At 40.6% G+C, this 19,431-nt stretch overlaps 1 protein-coding gene across 3 annotated transcripts in view; it reads right to left on the bottom strand.

Annotated features, from left to right (window-relative positions):
- The window catches only part of dnai2b (dynein, axonemal, intermediate chain 2b), a 61,255-nt gene extending 48,851 nt beyond the window's left edge, over positions 1-12,404 (bottom strand). For 2 of the 3 annotated variants that reach the window (XM_080208826.1, XM_080208828.1), the window contains exons 1-4: positions 12,312-12,404; positions 6,376-6,468; positions 5,137-5,324; positions 2,389-2,550 (exon numbers count right to left, since the gene is read on the bottom strand). In XM_080208826.1, the coding sequence (XP_080064952.1) occupies positions 2,389-2,550; positions 5,137-5,322 (348 nt within the window). In that variant the 5' untranslated portion in view covers positions 5,323-5,324; positions 6,376-6,468; positions 12,312-12,404. The remainder of the gene's footprint in view (positions 1-2,388; positions 2,551-5,136; positions 5,325-6,375; positions 6,469-12,311) is intronic. The other variant, XM_080208827.1, reaches the window with a different exon arrangement.
- Positions 12,405-19,431: the final 7,027 nt, after the last annotated feature.

The following is a 19,431-nucleotide window of genomic DNA, read 5'->3' as shown; positions in this document are numbered from 1 at the left end:
TCTTAAATAGTTAGCTACTTTAAAGATATTCAAAACAGTGAGCACATTTAATTATACTCAAAACTCCATTTGACTTGCACTCAAAAAAAAAATCGGCACTCATTGAAATTAGAGGGCTAACCATTTGTTCTGTGATTCCAAAGATTCGTAAGAACATAAGAAATAGGAGCAGGAGTAGGCCATCTAGCCCTTCGAGCCTGCCCCGCCATTCATATAAGGATTGAGAATTTTTGGGCCTTCAGCTTACTTTCTAGTCTCTTCACCTGTCCCATGGTTGTGGTCTGCCAATTTAACACAAGCATTTCTTGCACCTTAAGTGTAAGATCTGGACAATATCCAGGCTTGGGCTGACAAGTGGCAAATAACATTCATGCCACACAAATGCCAGACAATGACCATCACCAGTAAGAGACGTTCTAACCACCGCCCCTTAAAATTCACCATCTCTGAATCCCCCACTGTCAACATTCTTGGAGTTACCATTGACCAGAAACCCAACTGGACTCACCACATAAACACAGTGGCTACAGGAGCAGGTCAGAGGCTAGGAATACTGCAGCGAGTAACTCACCTCCTGACTCCCCAGAGCCTACCCAACATCGACAAGGCACAAGTCAGTAGTGTGATGGAATATTCCCCACTTGCCTGGATGGGTGCAGCTGCAACAATACTCAAGAAGCTTGGCACCATCCAGGGCAAAGCAGCCCCCTTGATTGGTACCACATCTACAAATATTCTATCCCTTCATCACCGACGCTTAGTAGCAGCAATAATCCTTTATTAGCACCTTCCAAACCCACGACCACTTCCATCTAGAAGGACAAGGGCAGCAGATAAACGGGAACACCACCACTTGCAAGTTCCCCTCCAAGCCACTCGCCATCCTGACTTGGAAATATATCACCATTCCTTCACATCCAGGGTCAAAATCCTGGAATTCCCTCTCTAACAGCATTGTGGGTCAACCCACAGCACATGGACTGCAGCAACTCAAGAAGGCAGCTCATCACCACCTTCTCAAGGGCAACCAAGGATGGGCAATAAATGCTGGCCAGCCAGCAGCGCCCATGTCCCACGAACGAATAAAAAAAAAAGCGTAGTCACCTTGGATTGGAAATTTCTTAGTTCTCTTGGTTCTCATGTTGCAGCTGTACAAAACTCTGGTGCAGCCGCACTTGGAGTATTGCATACAGTTCTGGTCGCCGCATTAGAGGAAAGATGTGGAAGCATTAGAAAGGGTGCAGAGGAGATTTATAAGGATGTTGCCTGGTAAGGTGGGAAGGTCTTATGAGGAAAAATTGTGGATCTTGAGGCCGTTTTCGTTAGACAGAAGAAAGTTAAGAGGTGACTTAATAGAAACGTACAAAATGAACAAAGGATCAGATAGGGTGGACAGAGAGAGTCTTTTTCCTTGGATGAAGATGGCTAGTACGAGGGGACATAGCTTTAAATTGAGGAGCGATAGATATAGGACAGATGTCAGAGGTAGGTTCTTCACTCAGAGAGAAATAAGGGCGTGGAATGCCCTGCCTGCTACAGTAGTGGACTCGCCAACTTCAAGGGCATTTAATGATCATTGGATAAGCATATGGGGGATATTGGAATAGTGTAGGTTAAATGGGCGTTAGATTGGTTTCACAGGTTGTCGCAACATCGAGAGCCGAAGGGCCTGTACTGCACTGTAATGTTCTATGTTATTGTTCCTTATAACTCTGGAGTCTTGCCGATTGGAACTCTCTCTCTCTTTTCAGCTTGACTATTCCAGAATTTCAGCTCACTGTTAATGATGGCCTTCAATTATCAAGGATCTTACCCTTTTTGCCAGTATTGAGAATTTCAGCTGAATTCTGCTCATTGAGATGTTCCCTGGAGCCAGCTTGCTGGATACTGAATTGCTTGAAGGTGATATCCGCGGCAATAAATATCTGGTTTACTCTTTTCTAATGTTGTTTATCTAACAGGCAGCTTGGTAACATGATCAACAAATTGTCTTTCAAAGAAACCTAGTTCTTAATGGGACCATTATGCCAACATAAAATGTAGCTCCCCCTGCCCCCCCAAAAGCACATGGGCCATCAGAGGTTCATGGTTACATCCATTAGTTGTTGTCTAAATATATGTCCCTTTTATGTTCTTAGCTAAGTGGTATACAAAGAGTGGGATCAATTGAATTAGAGCGACGATTCTGTCATTAAAAATATATCATAGGTTGTCAAAATTAACTAAAGACTTCTTTTGAGGCCACATATCAATATTTTTCTAGAGGTCAAAATACTAGTCAGCAAAAGAAAGTCAATTTACTAACTTTACAAACATATTAGAGTTAATCTTTTTTTTGGTAGAACATAGAAAACACTAATTTGCATTAATATTTCCTTGTCCACTTACACCACCTAGCTGCATGATTGTGTAGATATAATTCTCATCCTTTTCCACTTTCTTCCGATAACGAATGGTATGTTCCAGATCATTTGCATTTATATCTTTAGGCCAACCACCCTCTACATGGTTAATCCCTCGAGTCTCTGTCTTAAAACGTTCTGTATTGGCCTTAAAACGGAGAGAAAATAAAAGACAATGAGATTATTAGTGAAAAACATCATATTCAATTGGCATGATGTAACTTGAGGAACAAGAGGAACTGCGGACAGCTTTATTATGTTGTCACCAAGACCTCAGCTATATCTTGTATCTAAAATGAATGTCTGTCTGTGGTGGAAGATATAATTGTACAAACACTGAGGTGGATAAGTCATCACTTCTACATTTGATTTCTACATTCTTATTTCATTATAAAAGCACCATTTAAATGTTAGTTGTTGTCGAATAGACTGACGTAAAGAGATTTCAGAGCTGATATCACATCATGCCATGGATGTTACTTGAATCTTGTGTCCAATAAAACTGTAAAAATTCAGGAATACTGGGCACTAGTACTGGAAGGTAAATCACAGAAGATTCACCCAGATAATCGATACACCAAAAGTAAGAACTTATTATTGTGAAGGAAGTTGAGAAACAGGGCTTACTTCCACTGAAACAGGGAGGCTAAGAATTCCTGCATTAGTTTTTAAAAGTATAATAAGTTTTAGTAGCACAAGTAGAGAAAAAATATTTGCTCTTGTTAGGAAATCACTAATGAGATATCATACATTGCAAGCTGTCACAGAGAGAATGTAGAGGTTATGAGAAATATATTCACACTAACAGTCTTAGGACATGGAATTCTTTAGTAAAGTGAGTACTTAATGGAATTCTATAGCTTCCCATCCTCCAGTAACTTCAGCTTATCCAAAACTCTGCAGTCTATATCTTATACTACACCCAGGCATGCTTTCTCACCACAACCAATTAACTACTTTTATTGGCTCCTGGTTCTTCAGTGCCTCAAATAAAAACGATCATCCTTGTGCCCAAATCTTTACATAACCTTTACCCTCCCATATCTGTAATATCTTCCATTCACCCTCCCTTCCTCCTACAGACTTCACTTTTTTGACCTTGGCCTTTAGTACATCTGACTCTCCCTTTGCCCCAACAAAGGTAACATAGATGGAGCTCCTTCAAATTCCCTTTCAAACTCTATTGCATCCCCACCTCCCTCTCCTCTTTGTAAGACCCTCCTCAAATCCATCTTTGGTTATTGCTGTCCCCAATCTCTCCTTTATTTCACCATTTAATGTCTTTCTTGTATTTCGCTGATGTATTCAAGATGTTGATTCTGTTAAGAGTTTAAGATAAAAGAAAGTTGTTGCCATATGGTTCTCAATCTGAAAGGGATAAAAGCTTGTCTCCAAGATGCACAGTGGACGACATGGTGGTAGAGTGGTTAGCACTGCTGCTTCATAGCACCAGGGTCAATTCCAGCCTTGGGTCACTGTCTGTGTGGAGTTTGCATGTTCTCCCCATGTCTACATGGGGTTCCTTCGGTTACTCCCAGAGTCCAAAGATGTATAGGTTAGATGGATTAGCCATGGTAGATGTTCAGGGTTACAAGAATAGAGTGGGGGGTTGGGACTGGGCCTTAGGAAGGTGCTGTTTTGGAGCATCAATGCAGACCCGATGGCCTCCTTCTGCACTGTAAGGATTTGACGGTTCTAAGGGATTCTATGGTTTGATACAACAGACTACCTGGGCAACCGAGTGATAGCTGTATTCATAAAGTGCCAAGTTCTCAGCTAGTTCTTTGTAAGATGTGTAAGATGGAAAACAATACTACAGCATAATATTCTTCCTTAAAAGGTTAAAAACCAGATTTAATTTGCCTATTCTGCTACTGGCATTTCTGGCTGAGGTAATAACACATCTCTGAGGGAGTGAGCAAAGACAATCTCCCTATCAATTTCTTTTTAAAAAGTAATACAACATATTTAACTGTTGGCCAAAATGTATGAAGATTTCTGCAGACAAGGCCACTTTTAAAAACCTTTTGAAGGTTCTATAAATAATTTTTGAAGAGCTGGATACTTACATGCGTGCAATATGTAGTGGCTGGCCGCAATGAGGCTTAAATATAGGAAATGTCTGATTAACGGCACTCCTGGAGAAACTTGAGATTCATTTCATCCTCCCTTGTTCGGTGAAGAACATTATAAAGCAGTATTTGGGATTTCAAAAAGACTTAAAAATTTAAGAAGTGACATCTTTCAAAGAGCAAAGAAAATTATAGCACAGGAACAGGCCCTTCGGCCCTCCAAGCCTGCACCGACTACGCTGTCCATCTGAACTAAAATCCCCTACCCTTCCGGTGACCATATCCCTCTATTCCCATCAAATTCATATATTTGTCCAGATGCCCCTTAAAAGGCACTATCATATCTGCTTCCACTACTTCTGGCAGCGAGAACCAGGCACCCACCACCCTCTATGTAAAAAAACTTCCCTCGTATATCTCCTTTAAACATTGCCCCACACACCTTAAACCTATGTAACCTAGTAACTGACTCTTCCATCCTGGGAAAAAATTCTGACTATCCACTCAATCCATGCCCCTCATAATCTTGTAGACTTCTATCCGGTCGCCCCTCAACTTCTGTTGTTCCAGTGAGAACAAACCAAGTTTCTCCAACCTCTCCTCATAACTAAAGTTGGGTCACTGTCTGTATAGTTTGCATGTTTCAACTGTTGGTATCCTACCTCATGTTCAGACATATCCTTTGAAACCTGGATATGCACATCGACAGGATTTTTTTCAATGAAGTTTTCTGCTAAAGATGGATCTGGGAGAAGGTCGACATGTAGCTCTGCTGGCCGATCTGAAAAGTTGCATTGTCGACCAAATTCGCTCCGTATTTTAGTATAAACATACACTATTTCCATCATTTCTGTAAGATAGCAAAGTAATGTGCTCACTTCAAAAATTCTTAATTTTAAACTACATTGTCTGATCATTGTTTGTTAAAGTAAGTGTCATTAATATGTGAAAAACACAATACTTTGAAATATGTAAAAGTTACTTTTACCATTCGCCATTTTCATAAAGTTAAAAATCTCATTTCTCCTCCAGCTCACAGTCATAGTTCTTGTGATCAATTATTATACACTTGTAATGATACTGTGCTATTTTGGTATATTTTATGTGCAAGAGAGGAGAAGCTGCTTTAATGCCAAAACAAAAAAAAATTGGGGTCTAGTCTCGCTTCATAATACATCTTTGGAGTTTCTGATCTAGTACCCTAACACAATAGAAAAAACAAAATGCCGCTTTGACTATTCTTCCAAGTCTTCTCAGCAAAATATTGAGTTGTGATGAAATGCAAATCTTATTATTTATGTTACTTAGTATTTGACCTTGTGTATAATTTCTTATTGGCAACCTGTGATTCACAAAACAACAGTGATATTTAGTCTGATTTCATTCTGAGCTGATGAATGAATCATAGTGGGGCTAATGAATGGAATGCAACAGTGAAAGATAAAGACAAGGTTCAGAACTCACTATCTTGAACAAACAAGGGACTTTCAGGGTTAACAGTGCTGTAAAAATCACGCATGTTAGCAATTGAGGATGGGGACGGTGGTGGCTGAGTGATATCATTATACTAGTAATCCAGACACCCAGGCTAATACACAGGGGACACTGGTTCAAATCCCCCATGGCAGCCAGTGGAATTTAAATTCAATAAATTTGGAATTGACAGCTAGTCTCAGTAATGGCAACCATGAAATGATTATCATAAAAACCAATCTGGTTCACTTCCCTATTTCTGTTAGGGAAGGAAATCTGCTGTCCTTACTTGTGACCTCACACATGATCCCAGACCCACAGTAATGTAGTTGGTTCTTCACTTCCTTTTGAAGTGGCCTAAAAAGTCATTGTATCAGACCACTGGGAAGTCTCAAAGGAATTAAACCAAATGAACCATCGGCACTGACCTAGGCATCAGGACAAACAATGGTAAACTCCTGTCAGCATTGCAAAGGCCTCCTTATTAACATCTGAGTTTCCCCTGGTTGATGAGTCTAGAACTGGGGGCACAATTTCAAAATAAGGTGAAACCACATAGGCTGGAGATAAGAACAATTTGTTTTGTTTAAATGGTTATGAACATTTGGAATTCTCTGAGCTGGAGTTGTGGAAGCTCAATCATCGAGAGTTTGTTTAAACCCAGGATTGACAAATTTCTAAATATTAAAGTTATAAAGGAATATGGGGATAGTATGGGGAAAAACGCATTGAAGTGCATTGTCAGTCATGATTGTGTTGAATGGTGGAACATGCTGAATGGGCTGAGTGGCCTACTCTTGCCGCTGTGTTCCTCAAGATAATATCCTCGACTCAGCCATCTTTAGTTGCTTCATCAATGATCTTTCTTTGGGGATGTTCTTTGATGATTGCACAATGTTCAGCATGATTTGTAATTCCTCAAATTCTGGAGCAGTCTGTCCATATGTAGAAAGAGCTGGATGACATTCAAAGTTGGGCTGATAAGTAACAAGTAATATTTGTGCACACAAAGGTCAGGGAATGATCATCTCCAGTTAGAGAGAATCTAACCATTTTCCTTTGACAGTCAATGGTATTGCCATCACCAAATCCCCCCACAACCAACTTTCTGAAGGTTACACTGACCAGAAACTAAATTCTATCGCCATTTAAATACTGTGGCTGCAAGAGGAGGATGAGGCTGGGAATTCTGCAAAGAGTAACTCTGCAGCCTGTCCAAAACCTGTCCACCATATACAAAGCACAAGTCAGGAGGTTGATGGAATACTCTCCACTTGCTTGCGTGAGTGCAGCTCCAACAACGCTACAGAAGCTTGACATCATCTAGGACAAAACACCGCACTTGACTGGCACCCCATGCCACCTTCAACATTCACTCTCTCCATCTCTGATGCACCTCATTGAGGCTCATTCAAATGCACTTTCCAAACACATGATCTCTGCCACCTAGATGGACAAAGGCAGCAGATGCAAGGGAACACCTTCACCTATAAGTTCTCCTTCATGCCACACATCCTGATTTGGGACTGTTTTGCTGTACCTTCAGTCTTGCTGGGTCAAGATCTTGGAACTCCCTTCCTAACAGCACCATTGGTGTCCCTACAACACATGTACTTCAGTGGTTCAAGAAGGCAGATCACCACCACTTTTCCAAGGATACAGGAGATAGGCAATAAATGAAATGAAATTATTAGCCAACAATGCTTGCGCTATGAACAAATAATTAAAAAAAAAATGGTGATGGACACCACAAATAACATTCGCACCTGTTGTGATAATTATTTTCTCGACCTGAATTCCAAACATAAGGCTCTGAGGCGGTCACCATTTTTGACTTAATTAGACAGTGTTCCTGGGCACTGGCATAAAAAAAACATTCTTGCTGATGTGGTCCACATAGTAAGAAGTCTCACAACACCAGGTTAAAGTCCAACAGGTTTATTTGGTAGCAAAAGTCACTAGATTTTGGAGCGCTGCCCCTTTGTCAGGTTTTATGCTCTGAAAGCTAGAGGCTTTTGCTACCAAATAAACCTGTTGGACTTTAGCCTGGTGTTGAGAGACTTCTTACTGTGTTTACCCCAGTCCAATGCTGGCATCTCCACATCATGGAGAAGTCTGTACCATACTCTACCCAAGAGCGAAATAAATAATGAATGGGCCAAGGGGATGCAAATGGAGCATTGCTGTAAAATGTGCTGGCTCAAGGTTATGAGCTGGGGCTTCACCACTAAACATTTTGAAATACGGCACATTGGCTCCCAGGTGTCTGCCCGGCTGGACTGTTTGATGCAAGTGGCATTGAATGATAATATGAAGCGACAGATATTGGGGGTGGCTATTCTCTCACAATAGCATGAAATATTAATGATTGTTCATAGGATTCTCCCACCTAATGATTAAGAAAGGCTTCAAATGACTACTGTAAGCCTAAGCAAAATTATCTGTTGGTTTACTGTTCTGCATCAGGATATGCTGTGTCGAGTTAACTTATTGTATTTTGTGTAGCTAAACATAATATACAAATTAAATAAATGAACAATGTGAGACTTGGAGGAGAATGCTGCTGCTCTACTTTGATATCATATCATGGGATCTTTATATCCACCTGAGAAGGTGGGTGTGGATTTCATTTAATATCTCACCCAAAGAATGATACATTTAATGACGCCGGAGGTTGCTCAGCACTGGAGTGTTAGCCTGGATTTCATATGGAGTTGACTTATATGGAGTGGGTCTCAAACCTACAACCTTCAGACGTAGAAACAAGAAACTGCCACCCAAGACACTGCTGGCATTTAAAACCATTGAGTTTCCCTTATCACAAGCTCATATTACCTTGCTGATTGCAGAAAGATGAGTATGATAACAAAACGTTTGCAAGTACACATTTGCTTTAAATCTAAAATCAAAGTCAACTTTTGGGTTGGGGTGGAGGTGAAATTGGTGGAAATGGATGTTCAGAACTGCATGTAACATCTGTGGCCAAAATTATTTTTGATATGGAGCTTTATTTTTCTAAAAAATGGAAAGTCAAACTGAAACCCTTTTTTCATTAGCAATTCTCACTGTAAATCCAACAATCAAGTAATTATTAGGATTAATTCAAAAATCCAATTAATTGCACTGGGGAGTCAAGATTGTGTATTGACTAGTGAAGTTGGGTTACGTAGTAATTAGATCAACATGTGCAGACATAATTCAGTCCTCATTTTAAAGTAAGATTGTCATTTGATATAATTATTTTTGTTGAATAGGAAATAGCAAGTTGGTAAGGAGTCCTGGATTCCTCACTCTGTAGGGTTCCCTACAGTATGACAAGTGCTCGAAGGCATTAATGGCAGCTGGATAAGTTTATTTTGGTTCTTCCCATCATTAAGGTGGACATGAAATTTCGAAAGGAAAAGTGTGATTGAAAAAAGACATCAGGAAGTAAGATTTTCTGAACAGGAAATTTGTATAACATAAATACATGAAAATATTAGAAACAGGACAGTGTCTAGTGGGCAGAGTTTCCAATTGTTTTTATTCATTCATGGGTATTGCTGGCTAAGCTATTACGGACAGTTGAAAGTCAACACATTGCTATGGATCTGGAGTCACATGTTGGCCAGAACAGGTAAGGAATAGATGAATTTTTACAACAAATTACATTGGTTTCATGATCATCATTTGACTCTTAACTCCAGGTTTCTTTTTTATTGAATTCAAAATTCACCATTTGCAGCAGTGGGATTTGAACCCAGGTACCCAGAGCATGGCTCAGTCTGTAGATTACTAGCGTAGTGACACTACCACTGTGCCACTGCCTCCCTCTAAACAAGTGGCAATCCAGGTGCAAATCATGATCAAAATTGCTCCAGTTTTCTGAAAGAAGTCTTGGTTCCAGTTTCTGCTCATACCCATATGTACAATCATGCAAAATCTTCCACAAACTAACACCATCAGACAGTGTTTTCACGCATAACTGTTTATCTTTTCCTCTTGCATTAAAAGATATTTCTTGATTATATATTTAGGAGTAGTAACTGCGGGAGTAGAGCTGAGTGGGGAGATGGGCTGAGTGGGATTGCGGCTATGGGAGTGCGGGGTTGATGAAAAAGGGTTGAAAGAGTCAGGGTTGATTGAAAGCAAGGCTAAATAGTGGAAGGGTTGAAGAGGAGCAGGGCTAAGTGGAGTTGGGCAGTTGCGAGAGTGGGGAGTGGGGCCAGTCATGGGTTGCAGGCAGTCATGGGTTGTGGGTGGTCATGAAGATTAGCAGTCATGGGTTGTGTACAGTTGCAGTTGTTCGCAGCTGCTGAAAGTGGCACTAATGGGGGTTGGCAGTCACAGCAACGTGAGAAGTTGCAGGTTGGACATTTGTGGATGTGTGTGGGAACAGTCTTGAGTAGATAGGGTGGGCTTGACTGTTATTCACTGAGGATAGATTGAAATCTCAGAAGCCATGTCAGAGACATTTTCAGAGGAATCTCAGGGAAGTTGAGATTTCCTGGGCAATTATTTATCGTACATGTTTTCCAAAGGGTGCCAATAAACTACAGCAGCAAATATCTCAATATTTATTAGAAGGTTGGGACCAAGGGAACTTGATGTGCACTGGGTGTAAATTGTGCTCAAAATTCCTCACTGGTTTGATCAAATAAGACAAAATAGTGGAATCTCAACTCTCCAATGTCAGCCAAATCAAAATGGAAATCAGGTTGGCAGCTATGGCAGATGTATTTTCCTGTACACCTTAAACAAAACTGGGAGGGCAGAGCAGCTAAGCGTAGACAGCTGAACCTTAGTCACTGCAATAAAGTTATTTTGTGAGTGAATTTAAATTACAACGCATTAAAGTTTCGATCCAGTAAGCTCTATTAATTTTTTATTTTCTCTCTAGATTTCCAAGGGCTAAAAGTCAGTCACTGAATAAAGTAGAACAGATTGCTAAGAAAGCAAGTAATACTACAATGGACTGCCAGATGACCCAACAATAATACTCTTAACTTGGTTATTTAAAGGTGAATTTGACAGTTCCAAAGGCTTACTTTCACACTGGGGAATTTTTGGTCTACCCTACCTTTTGGTAAATTTGGATCATCTTGCAGCAAGATTTACCTAAGGTTTAATTATAGTTCACTTATGGCTCAAGCCACAAAACAGGAGGGGAGTTTGAACAGACTTGTTTGCCTTTACCGTATGAGGGGGGTGAATCTCAAAGGGAGACATAAGGAGAGTGGACGTCTTTTATCCCTTACTTCTAGGCGAGCCAATGGTAGCCTGAGGTGGGAGTCTGCAGGATGAGCTTGAATGATTTGAACCAGACTGTGTGAGAGTTGGCCAGTAGAGAGATGATAATCTTGTGACTCAAAATAAGTTGCAAGTTTTAGTTGATTTCAATCTCTGCTTGGCTGTTCAGTAAGCGCTCATGCTTAGCAACCCCCTTCCCCTCGATCACATGACATCCTGTCTGTCATGGTCACCAGCATCCCTCCCCACCCCCCCAGTCCCATAGTTGAAGGGTCCCTTATTTTATTTCATAACAGCTAGTTAGCCTACCCAGGTGAGATCACGTCCCTGAGGTGGTGAGTGTGTTGGGTTGATGGAAGGGGAGATTCAGTCTCATTGGGGTGGGGATCAGGTCTTGGGAGAAAAGGGGAGAAGGGCAGGTCCTGGGGGAGGAGGAGGGGATTAGGTCCGAGGAGGAGAGGAAGATCAAGACCTAAGGAGATGAAGGGATCAGGTCTTTGGGGTGGAGGAGAGGCTGGGAATCAGGTCCTGGGGGGGGGGGGGGGGATGTAGAATCAGATCCTGATGGGGGAGGGGGGGGAGCAGACATGGTGGATTAGGTCCTACAAGGTGGGGGGGGGGGTGGGGGGGAAGAGTGGAGGGGATCAGATCCTGGGGAGAGGTGAGGAGAGGGATCAGGTCCTGGGGGGAGGAGGATAGGGGGATCAGGTCATGGGGGGGAGGAGGCGGTGGTGGGGGGAATCAGGTCATAGGTGGGGGGCTGGGGGGGGAGAGGAGAGAGGGAGGGATCAGGTCATGGGAGGCGGGCAGGGGATCAGATCATTGGGGGTGGGGGAGAGCAGAGAAGGTGGACCAGGTCCTGAGCGGAGGAAGAGGGGGAGTGGATCGGATGGTTGGGGGGTGGGGGAGAGGAGGAGGGGGGTGGAAAATGAGGTCCTGAGGGGGCGGGGGGAGAGACAGGTGCATGACGTCACGGGGGAGCAGGGAAGGTAGACCAGCTCCCGTTCGGAGGAAGTGGATCGGGTCCGCGGAAGGGGGGGGGGGAAGAGAGGAAAAGGGGGAAAATCAGGTCCTGATGGGGCGGGTATCAGGCCCCCCTCCTTTGCGCCTCCCCCTCCCGGTACCCGGTACCTACTGGCGGCCGGTCGTTTCTCTCTCGCTAGGTCCAAACAGTTTGCTGTCTCCGAACAGTTTGCTGTCTCCTAGCAACAGTGTGCTAGACGCGCAGCCGCACACTCGGGAGAGCCAGAGGCGCGCACGCGCACTAATAGAGGAGGGGTCTCACCTGGGGACTGGAAGCAGCAGCCAATCAGCAAAGCCCCAAAACATCCCGGCTCACCTGCTGCTCAGCACCCTGCAGGTGGCCTCCCAACCCTCCCGGACTGGCCTGGAGCCTGCAGGATGCTGCAATCAGCAACCCCGCAGTAAAATCAGGGCCACCCTGACCAAATTCCTGCATGTTTATTTTCTGTGACTATTTCTGGTTCGTTAGTTGGGAAATTAATGGAATAGACTGTTCGACTATCAAGAATCGAGGAATCAACTAATTAAGAATCTTTTGACTTTCCCATGGATTGGGAAGTAGTTACTCCACAAGGGTGGGAGTGTTAGACTAACCTAGAGGCAGGAAATCATTGGAGAAAACCCCTCGAAATCCATTCAACTAAAGTTGGCAACCTTACCTGTCAGTTCCAGGCATTAGGAGATTTATCTCCTGAGTACTGTTGCAATCAAATTAAATCAAATCCACCCTAAGACCCCAAAAAAAGGGCATTTGAAATAAATATCTTATTCATTTTCTATGAAAAAATTTATTGGTTATAGAAAAATTGGAGCTAAAGCCTATCTGGAATTTATCAAGAGAGTCTTAAAGCATTTCAGAAACCATAATATAAACACACAAAATCAACAAGGGAAACAGTGTTTAAGCATTTGAGTTTTTTGAGAATGCAACTAGTGGGCAATTGGTAAGCAGTCAATCTAACATACCTGGATTTCCAAAAGGCACACAATAAGATACAACAGAATAGATAAATAGGCAAGATAAGGGACTACTGGTGTTGTGGTTAATATATTAGCATGGATTAAGAATTGATTAATGAACAAGAAGCAAAAGTAAGTTTAAATAGAACATTTACAAGTTGGCTGGCTGTGACATGTGGTGTTGCTATTTATAATCAACTTTAATAATTGTCTCTAATTTTGCTCATGATACAAAGCTAGATGGAAATATAAGCTGTGAGGAGGTCAGAATCTGCAGAGACTTGGACAGGTTAAGTGAGTGGCCAACAAGATGGCAGATGGATCTCATGTGAGAAAGTGTGATGTTATTCACATTTCTATTTGTAATAGAAAAGCAGAACTTTTTTTAAAAGAGGCATAAAACTGGTAAATGTTAATATCCAGAGGGACTTGGATTTATTTGTATAAGGAACACAAAATTTACATGCAGGGATAGCAAGCAATTAGGAAAAAGAATTGTATGATAACTTTTATTGCAGGGAGATTGGAGTACAGGAACAAAGAAGTCTTGCTACAATTTTACATGGCTTTCATGAGGTTACAGATGAACTTGTGAGTGCAGTCCTATATCTATATTTTAAAAAGGATATATTTGCATTGGAGGTGGTATACTGAAGGTTCACTAGATTGATCCTGGGATGTTGTTGTGATGACAGACTGAGTAAATTGGGCTTGTATTCTATGGAGTTTTGAAGAATGAGGGGTGATCTAATCGAAACATACCAGATTTGAAAGAGGCATGGTAACTTAAAGACATGCTATTTCCACTGGCTGGGTGTCTAAACCATTTGGGCACATTCTCAGGATACGGGGTCAATCATTTAGGATAGAGATGAAGAGAAATTTCTTCAAAGCGCCATCAATCTTTGGAATTCTTTACCTGAGGTGGTCGTGAATGTTCCATTGTAGAATATATTTAAGGCTGACACAGACGATGTTTTGGTGTCTCAAGAAATGAAAAGATATGGGGGAGCAAGCAGGAAGGCAGACTTGAAGCCCAAGATCATCAACGATCATATTAAATGATGGATCAGGCTCAACAAGCACTGCAGTCTACTTCTGTTCCAATCTCTTATGTTTTTGTAAGTTGCAAGTGGAAAGACTGTTTTGACTCGATGGCTGAATTGGAGGCAGGCAGTTATATGCTGAAACCTTTGGATAAAAAGTGCTAGAAATGAGAAAAGTACTGTTGAATGAATATTTTGTCAGATTTGCCTCGGAGCACAACAAATGATGCAAATATTCAAATAACCTATATTCTAAGTTCCACAAACTTTAAAAACAAAACACCTAATATCTTCTGCTTTTCTTTCTCAGATACCCAACACATAGGTTGTGCTCTCCCCATGAATTCAGGGCCCCATTTCAAATCACAATTGGGCATGAGCCCTTCATTTTTGGTGTGTTAAAATAATGGCACTCCTTACCTAATGGTTCAAGAAGGCAGCCTGCAACCAGCTTCTTAGGGGTAAGGTAAAGCTAAAGCAGTGACAACCCACATCATGAAAATGAATAAAAATTATTCTATAAGAGGCAGTAAAAATAGCAGAGAGTTTTAATGACATTCATTGAGACAATAGGAACAAATAAATTATCATGTAAATATTAATAGAACAATTTATATAGTCTCTTCCTTCACAACACCAAAATGTCCAATGTGCTTTATATCCAATAAAGTTATTTTTGGAAAGTAATTGCTATTGTAGGAAATCTAACAGCCAAAATGTACAAAGTAAGGTCTGCTAACAGCAGCGAGATAATGTTTAATTAATCCCTTTTAGTGATGTTGGTTGAAGGATTAATATTGGTCAGATTACCACAGACAACTTCTCTATTCTTTGACAAATACTGTGGGATCTTTTATATTCAACAAAAAGGGCAGACAGGATGTTGATTTTACAAAGGTCACATTTGAAAGGTGGCACACCTGGTAATGCAGCATTCTCTCAGTAAGGCCAAAAAGTATCAGCCTGGGTTTAGTATTCAAACCTCTGGAGTGGACAACAATCCACAACCCTCTAAGAGGTAAGAATGCATATCACTGAGCCAAGGCTCATACATATCAAACTCAACTGTATCCCCAAAATAAGTTTTGAAGTTGATGCATCAAGATAAAGGGTCATGGCAGTGCATAGTCAACTTAAGAATCAGGTTTGGGGAAGGAGATAGGGAAAATTTGCATCTTGTCATCTTAGTCATTTCTATTAAAATCTTGCAATTGCTACGCTTCATGAATCAAATGTTATAATGGAAAATCCATGTGCTATATTGTATGACATTGTAATATTTCCTCTTCCTACTTCGATGAACCAGTTGAATGATTCAAAATTTAAAAAGTAGTGTCCTAGGACCTATGGTCTTCAGCTACTTCATCAATTATCTCTCCTCCATGATAAGGTCAGAAGTGGGTGTGTTTGCTTATGTTTGCACTATGTTCGGCACTATCTGCGTCTCCTCAGCTACTGAAGCAGTCCATGTTTGTATGTAGCAAGACTTGGAAAACATGTGTGCTTAACTGATAAATTCCAAGTAATATTTGCATCTCAAAAATGCCAGGCAATTACTATCTCCAAAAAAAGGGAATCGAACCATCTCCCTTTGACGTTACCAATCACGGTCTCCCCAACAATCAATATCTGGAAGGGGAGGGGGTTTATATCGACTCGCCAGTAACCTGGGGTGACCACTGACCATGAACAAGACTTCCATGTAAATACAGCGTCTATAAGAGCAGGTCAGAGGCTGGGAATTATGTGACCAATGTAATGATACTGTGCTATTTTGATGTACTTTGTGTTTAAGGTGGGGCTTTAAGTGGCAGTGTTTTGTTACAGGAGTCAATTTGTCTTGGGAAATGTGGACCAAATGCTGAGAGTGCAGAATTATAACTGATTTTAGTTGTTTCTTTGTATAGTTAATGGACCTTTTGTTTATTTAGGTTCTCCTGGAATTTCAGACTAGGTAGACAGTAATGCGGTTAATGAGCGCAGCTAAGCTTGCAGGGAAGAAAAGACTTTCAATTTAATTTTAAAAACAAAGGAAGTGTCTGCCTGGGCTACCAGAAAAAAACATTCGTTCTCTTTCTCTTCTGAAAGCTCCAGGGTCTGAAACCTAAGTCACAGCAAGTATGCCTGTGGCTTGCTAACTACTTTTAAAGAGAGAATTTAAGTCTATATGAGGAATATTGCTCAAATTGGAACTCATAGGGATAGGTTAGCAGTTAATAAATGTATCCTGTCACGTTTATGTATTGTTCACTCTGAATAACTGTGGATAACAGTGATAAGTTCTGCATTAACAGAACTTATGGAAAGCAAATCTTTAAAGTTGCTACTGCCTTTGCTTATTCAACCATTAAAAACACACAGGATAGTAGCACAGCATAATAGATGACAGGTCCCTGTCTACATCAACAGGGACAAAGTGGAAGTGGTCGACAGGTTCAGGGTTTTAGGTGTCCAGATTACCAACAATCTATCCTGATCCCTCCACGTTGGTGCTAGTTATGAAAGCCCAACACCTGCACTTTCTCAGGAGGCTAAGGAAATTTGGCATGTCTACTACGATTCTCATCAACTTTTACAGATGCATTAGAGAAATTATTCTTTGTTTGTATCACAGCTTGGTATGGCTCCTGCTCTGTCCAAGACCAAAAAAATCTGCAAGGGTTATGAATGAAGCCCACTCCATCACACAAACCAGCCTCCCATCCATTAACTCCGTCTATACTTTTCACTGCATTGGAAAGGCAGCAGCATAATCAAGGACCCCATGCACCCTGCTGCCATCAGACGTTTGAATGACCCTACCTCGTATTAAGTTGATCTTTCTCTACACCCTAGCTATGACTGTAAAGCTACATTCTACACGCTCTCCTTTCCTTCTCTATGTATCGTATGCTTTTTCTGTAATAGCGCACAAGAGACAATACTTTTCATCGTATACTAATATATGTGACAATAATAAATCAGATCAAAGTGAAATATGGTTAAACCACCAAGGAATTTTGTGCCACATTTGGGCATGCACCAAAGGACACTTTCCCCATCCCCAGCCATCTTGGATACATCTTTTCCCAGTACATATAATTTGTCTGTACCATAACAGGAGTTAAGAGAGTCTATAATCTGAAATACAAAAAATACACAAGCCCATAATTTCTAAGAGGGGTTTTCCTCACTGGCTCTGAGAACTTGTAGGGCTCTACCCACCACTTCCATATTAAACCATTCTCCCACCTACCTGCAATTCTCATTTCAACCACAATGATAATAAAGGATATCAGATGAAAAAGTCCACCACTATATAGGCCAGGATTATAAGATGAGAAGAGTATAAAAATCACAGCAGAGTATAAAACTCTGCTACGATAAAACCTAAACACATTCCTCAGAAATGAGAAGTATATTGCAAGATACATTCCACTAAGGATAAATGGACATCCCTGGGTTCACCAGGATAACAAGTGAAAATTTGCTATCTTGTTCACTCATTGGATTGCCCCTATTAATGTGATAAATGACATAGTACGATCAATTATGAGATGAAATTACAGAGGATACATTCAAGGATTAACAAAGAACACAGGATAGCAGGTGATAAACGCCTCCGTGCTCATATATCATATATCCTTGTCAGGATAAAAGATAAAGATCACAAAATCAGGATTATAATCACAAGGAAACAAAGTTCAGGATTAATGATGAACTGCAGGATAATATAACCAACCATGGAGCTTGAAAAGGCCAAAATCATGACAGGAACATTGAGCAACATCCAGGGGCCATCCAGAGTTTCACCAAAGCCTTTGCATCTCTGCCATGTTGAAGCCTTTGCATTTCCTTGAATCCTGTTCTGGATCTCTCTCCCATTCAAGGATGCTAGAATATGCTAACAAGGCTTCAAAGGTTGCCTGTTAGACCATCACATCCCTTTCGTTTGTATATAAATACTAGTGATGGGGGAAAAACACTGATGAGATAAATGATTTATTTATTTTTGATTAATCTGTATAATTAGTTGGGAAATCAAAACGTGCACACTCCGTGTTGCCACATGGACCAAAGTTGATGGTTGCACCAAATAACAAAGAAGTAGGGCATTTGGCCCGACTGGTCTATGTAAAGATATTTATGTTCCACATAAGTCTGCTTCCAACCCTTTTATCTATCTATGGTTAATAACCTGTAACACAAGGGATAATTTGTCAGTTCCAGGTTGCAGTATATTTAGAGTCAAATAAATCAAAACTTCCGAGCCCTTTTGAAGATTTAGAATGGTTTAAGTTGAGTCAGTACCAATGAATCATTTCAATAATTCAGTGCATTTAGTTTTCATTAACATACAGTTTGAAACTTGCAACACAATGAAGATAAACTGTTTATTGAAAATCAATAATTTATTCTTATATAGTTGCATTTTTCATTGTGAAATGGTTACTTCTTTGCAGAGAAGATAAAAAAGGATTCCTAATGCAATACCTTGAGAACAGTGTTGACACAATTCAATACATTTACAAAAATTGCTATAAAAAAACTAAATTGAAAATAACTAGACAATATAAAATGAGGATATTACACCAGAGTTAAATATTGCTGAAATCTCATCAATGCCAATGGTCCTAATGATTCATAAACAACTTTTGCCTTCTAACACTGAAACAACAGCTGGATGATTGGTTCTAGTCAGTCACCGTTGAACAGACTGGATGCAGATTACTTAAATTCCTGTATAATCCTTAATAGCTCTCACGATAAGCAAAGTCCATTACTCATCCCTGAGGTCGATTTAGTCCACAAACGTAGAGTAGTCTTGTTAAATGAATCATTTCAACATCTTGACAATTGAGTTACTGTTTGGTTTTGAGATCATTTTCCAGTGTTAAATCGCAGACAGAGTTATTTTATGATGCAGATTTACTGAATTTTGCATGATTCCTTTTTTCCCACCAATTTCACTGGGAACAGCAGAGCAGGAAAAATGGTGGCAAGATTTAACTTGGTTTTAATACTTAGAAATTAATGCCTTAAAAAAGTTAAAGTATTAGTCCATAAGAACTAATTTCTTATTGAAATTAAGGAGGAATTGGTAAAAAAATAAAGTTACTTACAGCATGGTAGTCAAATTCTACAAATATCAAAATGGTTATCTTGCATTCATTGTTTTGCCCACAGCAGATCACAAGGATTCATCAGTGGAGAAAAATCATTATAGGAATCTAGCTTTGCATGGTA

The sequence above is a fragment of the Carcharhinus amblyrhynchos genome, chromosome 21 (assembly GCF_965287045.1).
Source record: "Carcharhinus amblyrhynchos chromosome 21, sCarAmb.v2.hapA, whole genome shotgun sequence".
Lineage (NCBI taxonomy): Eukaryota > Metazoa > Chordata > Chondrichthyes > Carcharhiniformes > Carcharhinidae > Carcharhinus > Carcharhinus amblyrhynchos.
Note: the sequence above shows the minus strand (reverse complement) of the source record. Positions and strands in the feature narration are given on the sequence as shown.